Source organism: Bison bison, unplaced genomic scaffold (genome assembly GCF_000754665.1).
Source record: "Bison bison bison isolate TAMUID 2011002044 unplaced genomic scaffold, Bison_UMD1.0 scf7180017864088, whole genome shotgun sequence".
Lineage (NCBI taxonomy): Eukaryota > Metazoa > Chordata > Mammalia > Artiodactyla > Bovidae > Bison > Bison bison.
The window spans coordinates 779,227-785,226 of record NW_011494660.1 but is presented as its reverse complement, the minus strand read 5'-3'; the positions used below and the strand labels follow the sequence as shown (position 1 = coordinate 785,226).

General features: G+C 38.9%; 1 protein-coding gene across 2 annotated transcripts in view; it reads right to left on the bottom strand.

The window, feature by feature from the left end:
- Nucleotides 1–6,000, bottom strand: part of UGGT1 (UDP-glucose glycoprotein glucosyltransferase 1) — a 111,428-nt gene that overhangs the window by 81,184 nt on the left and 24,244 nt on the right. For both annotated transcript variants that reach the window (XM_010837951.1, XM_010837952.1), the window contains exons 11-12: nt 5,379–5,439; nt 1,123–1,214 (exon numbers count right to left, since the gene is read on the bottom strand). In XM_010837951.1, coding sequence (XP_010836253.1) covers nt 1,123–1,214; nt 5,379–5,439 — 153 coding nt within the window. The remainder of the gene's footprint in view (nt 1–1,122; nt 1,215–5,378; nt 5,440–6,000) is intronic.

The following is a 6,000-nucleotide window of genomic DNA, read 5'->3' as shown; positions in this document are numbered from 1 at the left end:
CATCAGTTCAAACTCTATGCCCCTTCACAGTAGTTGAGAAGTCAAAAGAGGAGGTTCTTCCCTTGGTTCATTTTGTCCAAATATGCAGAACAGAGTGGTAAGACTTGCTTCTTGGTTGATATTTATTTATACTTGCCAATGTATACATTGTATAGAGATTAACTACACACAAACACAATTTGAGGATGAAATAATCCTAAATCTGGATTTTACACTGTATGTTTTTAAAAACACTAAAGTAATCTTCCTGTGATATTTCTTATAATTGCACATGAATCTATAACTATCTGAAAATAATTTAGTAACACCAAAAAATACACTAAATAATATGTGTTTCAATATCAGTATCAATTCCCAAAAGGCCCACACACATATGATCATAGAAATAGGTGTAGAGGAATTCACATCCAACTTAAAAGGTTTGCAGGGTAAGGAAGATTAAATTAAGATGAAACGCAATGAAGACTTCACTGTTTAGTTCCTTTATCTCTGCATTATTGAAAACTGTTTACAAAAAGCTAGTACACAGTTTGTAATAGTATGGAAAATTAAAGGTTTTTTTAATATGAAGTAAAAATGAGGGCAGCTTTTAATGTGTTCTTTACCAATTTTTTACTAGGTCTGAAAGCAGTGTGTGGACATAAAAGCTAAATTAAATTAATGTGAAAAGTATCTTACTGTGGAAGCTGTTTCTTCTGAAGCATTAACCAACCATAGCTTTTGTTTTCACTATTATAAAGCCTTAGTGTCAACTATGTCACTTTTAATTTCAAAGAAAAAATCAGAATTCCACTTGTCTTCCACATCCACCCACCCCAAAATTCATGGGGACAATTTAGAGAAATTTAATCCTAAACCACGTTTTAACAAAAAGATAGCTATTCAAATAATAGACACTTGGACCTTAAATGTCCAAGTTATCAGATGTACATTATGATAAAAAATGGCCAAGTATCATTCTGCCCATCCCAGCCAGAATATGGACTACCTAAACGCACTCACTGGGCTGATGAGTCATCAGGTTTTGCAGCATGTCACATCAAGGAGGAACAACAGTCTGTACATATCACAAGGAGCCACACATTATGAAAACTTATCAGAGTGAAAAATATTTATCCATACCTGAATATATCTTGTGTCTCTAAATCAATATGAAGTCCATTGATGAATAGTGCTGAATCTCCAGGCTGTAACCCTAAAGTTCCCTTGAAATACTGAAATATGAAAAATTGATTAAGGAGTAGGAAGAGAATGTTCAACAAAAATTTCCACATTTCTGGCTTTATGTACAAATATTGACAATGATCATTACAGTGTTTCCTACAATGTTGGGGTAGGGAGGGTATTCAATAAGCCAAGTGCTGAGATTTACTTTTCTGATACCCTTGCCTGTCTGTGATGCTAGTCAAGGTTGAGCCAGCAGTCACTAACAGCTGGCCTTCTGGATGAAGTCCAGGGATCTGATTCAAAAGGGTTTCAAAACCCTATACCTCCCTTAAACCTCCAAACTAAGGCATATCAAGAAACTGAGTCGCTGAGCTAAGGGTGGCACCTATATGCACCCACGCTCTCTAAGGCCTGGCCTTTAAGGGGCCCTCCAACTGATGCTCACAGTCATGGTGGAACACACACGACCCCACAGCCCCTGCAGCCTTCAGAACTGCCTAACCCACCGGAAACACTGCTTTGATGCCGTATCATAGCTTCTATTGACTTCTATCTTTTCCATTCAATTCTTTCTCTCCAAGGAAACCAGCACTGTTAATCGTATATTAGACACCACACAATAGAGAAGGAAAGAAACAAATCAGATGCTAGGGACAGAACTTGGATCCCTAAGCTCTCCCAGGGCTGGGAGTGAGCAGCAGGGACCACTGAGCTCCCTTCATGACCCCGCAGTCCGTGGACCAAGAGAAATGAACTCTAAGATCTAGCACTGTGTGGGAAAAACATAAAACAAAACAATGCAGAAGCCACAGCTTTTGCTTCTTTGCCCTCAGAAGATAAATAATAAGCAAGAGAAGGGTAGATAATAGAAAACTCCATCAATGAGAATCAGAAATTTTTACATGGGAAAGGAAAACTCCACATCCGCTCACTCAAAGGCTGTGAACACAGCACCCTGTGACTGTGGGAAAGACTGACTGGGATCTATGAGAAATGAAACACAACTGAGGGCGGGGATCCCATGCTGAAAACAGGTGACTGAGTGGAAGCTATCAAATGCTCTGCTCTACTGGGCTTCAACAACCCTACCAGGCAGAAGATGAGAAGATCCTTTTCTGGAGACTACCCAGCTTAAGACGAAAAGTTTAAAGATCTGTCACGGGAGTGCCCTAAGAAATGGCCATATCAGCTTAGCCTACAGTCACAGAGCTGCATTCTCAGGGCTTTCAATCGGTTTTTTATTGCCTTGCTCTCCAATACAAGCAGTTAGTGAGAGATCACCAGGTATCTCAGGAAAGCCTCCAAAATTTAAGACAAGAGGCTAAGACAAACAGAAAGGCAACTTAAAAGGAAACAGACTATGAAAAGAGAAGAAAACACACACATGAACCACGGATATCTTCAGAAAAGTAACACCATAAAAAGAAGAATCCAATAACCCTTGTAAATTAAAAATTTGTCAACTAAAGAAAAGAATCTCAACAAATGGTCTGAAAATCCATCCCAGAAAGTTTAAAAATAGAAGCAAATGAACTAGAAAACAAGAAATAAAAGATTTTTAATTAGGTCAAACAAGTCAAGAAGGTATAACATATTAAGAGTAAACAGGAGTTCTAGAAAAACAGAAAAGAGAAACCAAAAAGACCAAATGCAAAGAAATAAGTCCAGAAAATTTCCCAAAACTAAAGAAAATGATTTTCCAGATTTAAAGGGTTCACCAACCACTAAAAAGTACAGACTTTTTTAAAAGGCGTTGTTGTCGTTCAGTTGCTAATTCATGTCCAACTCTTTGCACCTCCATGGACTGCAGCACATTAGGCTCCTCCATCCTCTACTATTTCAGAGTTTGCTCAGAATAATGTTCATTGAGTCAATGATGTCATCTAACCATCTCATCCTCTGCCACCCTCTTCTCCTTTTGCCTTCAATCTTTCCCAGCATCAGGGTCTTTTCCAATGTCCTTTGCATTAAGGGGCCAAAGTACTGGAGCTTCAGCTTTACCATCAGTCCTTCCAATGAATATTCAAGGTTAATTTCCTTTAGGATGGACTGGTTTGATCTCCTTTCTGTCCAAGGGACTCTCAAGAGGCTTCTCTAGCACCACAGTTCCAAAGCATCAATTCTTTAGCACTCAGCCTTCTTTATGGTCCAACTCTCACATCTGTACATGACTACTGGAAAAACCATAGCTTTGACTATACGGACCCTTGTTGGCAAAGTGATGTTTCTGCTTTTGAATATGCTGTCTACATTTGTTATAGCTTTCCTTCCAAGGAATAAGCATCTTTTAATTCCATGCCTGCAATCACCATCCACAGTGACTTTGGAGTCCAAGAAAATAAAATCTGTCACTGTTCCAGTTTTCCCCCTTCTATTTGCCATGAAGTGATGGGACTTGACGCCATGACCTTAGATTTTTGAATGTTGAGTTTGAAGCCAGCTTTTTCCCTCTCCTCTTTCACCCTTTGCATGGGGCTCTTTAGTTTCTCTTCACTTTCTTCCATCAGACTGGTACCATCTGCCTATCTAAGGACCCTGATATTTCTCCCAGAAATCTTAACTCCCAGCTTGGGATTCATCCAGCCCAGCGTTTCCCATGGTGTACTCTGCATACAACTTAAATAAGCCGGTGACAATATGTACTCCTTTCCCAATTTTTAACCAGTCAGTTGTGGCACATCTGGTTCTGCTGCTTATTGACCTGCATACAGGTTTCTCAGGAGACAGGTCAGGTGACCTGGTATTCTCATCTAAGAACTTTGCAGTTTTTTGTGACCTACACAGTCAAAGGCTTTAATGCAGCCAATAAAGCAGATGTTTTTCTGGAATTCCCCTGCTTTCTCCATGATCAAACAATGTTAGCAAATTGATCTCTTGTTCCTCTGCCTTTTCTAAACCCAGCATGTACATCTGAAAGTTATCAATTCATGTACTGCTGAAGCCTAGCTTGAAGGATTTTGATCATAACCTTGCTAGCATGTGAAATGAGTGCAGTTTTACGGTAGTTTAAACATTCTTTGGCATTGCCCTTCTTGGCATTATCACTGTGAAATTTCAGATTACTAGGGTCAAAGAAAAGATCCTATGATTCAAAAAAAACAAAAACACAACAGCATATAAAGGCTTCAGACTTCTCAAAAGCCATAATGGAAACCAAAATTCCTTCAAACTTCTAAATAATTTCCAACCTAGAATTCTATGCCCAGCCAAGCTCCTGATAAAAACAGAAACAGAAGGGACTTCCCTGACGGTCCAGTGGTTAAGACTCTGCCCTTTCATTGCAGGAGGTGCGGGTTCGATCCCTTGTCAGGGTACTGAGATCCATGCAACACAACACGGTCAAGAAAAAAAAAAAAGGAAAACCGATTTCTTAGAATTTACCTCACACACAACCCTTCTCATGAAGAATGATTTGCTGCACCGAAATAAGGGAGTAAACCAAAATCAAAGAAGACATGGATAGATATCCAAGAGATAGGAGATCCAACAAAAGAGGTTAAAGGAAGGTCCCAGGATAATTGATATGTACTAGACATAAAGAGAGGAGGGCATGGCAACCCACTCCAGTATTCTTGCTTGAAGAATCCCCATGGAGAGAGGAGCCTGGTGGGCTACAATCAATGGGATCGCAAAGAGTCGAGCATTACTGAGCGACTAAGCACAGCACAACACTAGACACAAAGAACCACCAGTCCACAGTGAAGCGGATCAAAACCGATATAATCATGACAAAACTAAAGGGACAGTAGAGAGATGGGGACAGTGCCAGTATGAAGTACTGGCAGACAGTGGGAGGAGAGGCAGCGCAGTGAAAGAAAGTTAAACCTCACCGTTGTAACAGAAGCCAATACATGAGACTGGAAAATGAGAAAGTACCAATTTAAGCTTGCTAGAATCTGGAGATAAATATCAAAACAAATCAGGATTTGAAAGCAGATGCTTCTGGGAAGGGGGATACACAGGGAGTGGGACATGTTAGGGGGGATGTTATTTTTCTAAAGAAACTGATAACATTATTTGATGCTTTGAGTTATATTCATATTTAACTGTGATTAAAAACGGAAAGTATAAAAAAGATTCTACAAATGAATCAAAATATCATCTTTAATAAAACAGTAAAACCATTAAACGTCACTGATTTAACTCACATTTGTGCATCTTTAAAGATATAATACAAAATAGAAAGGCTACTATTTTCCATTGGTTAGTACCTTCTGATTCTCTTCCACTTCAGCTCTAAGTTCTGAAGTCACAGCTGTTTTTGTTATTGCTCTAAGGAAAGAAAAACATTATCAGTGATTGGTTTAGTATTTGATATACATGACTTCAATTTCCCTATATGAAACAACACACTGTTCAATAAATTACAAAAAAAAAACTAAATGGAAAAAACTCTAAACCTTTACAACTGATAAAATAAATTTCTCCTCTCAGACGTGTATATTTGTTCATTATCATAAGATAGAAAACCAAGGGAAAGTAATAGTAATAGCTGATTTTAATGGAAGTGCAGTTATTTCCAGGAACTTAGTTAAATATATGCAACTCTATTCCTATACATCATCTCTACAGCTCATAGAATAAAAGGATAATGTTAAATAAGTTAAGGCTACAGACTCCTCAACCTTTTTAAGCATATGTATGTCTTCAACAGGGCTTCCCGGGTGCCGCTAGTAGTAAAGAACCCACCTCCTAATACAGGATACATAAGAGATCAGGTTCGATCCCTTGGAGGAGGGCATGGCAACCCACTCCAGTATTCTTGCCTGGAAAATCCCCATGGACAGAGAAGCCTGGTGGGCTACAGTCCACAAGGTCACAAAGAATCAGACA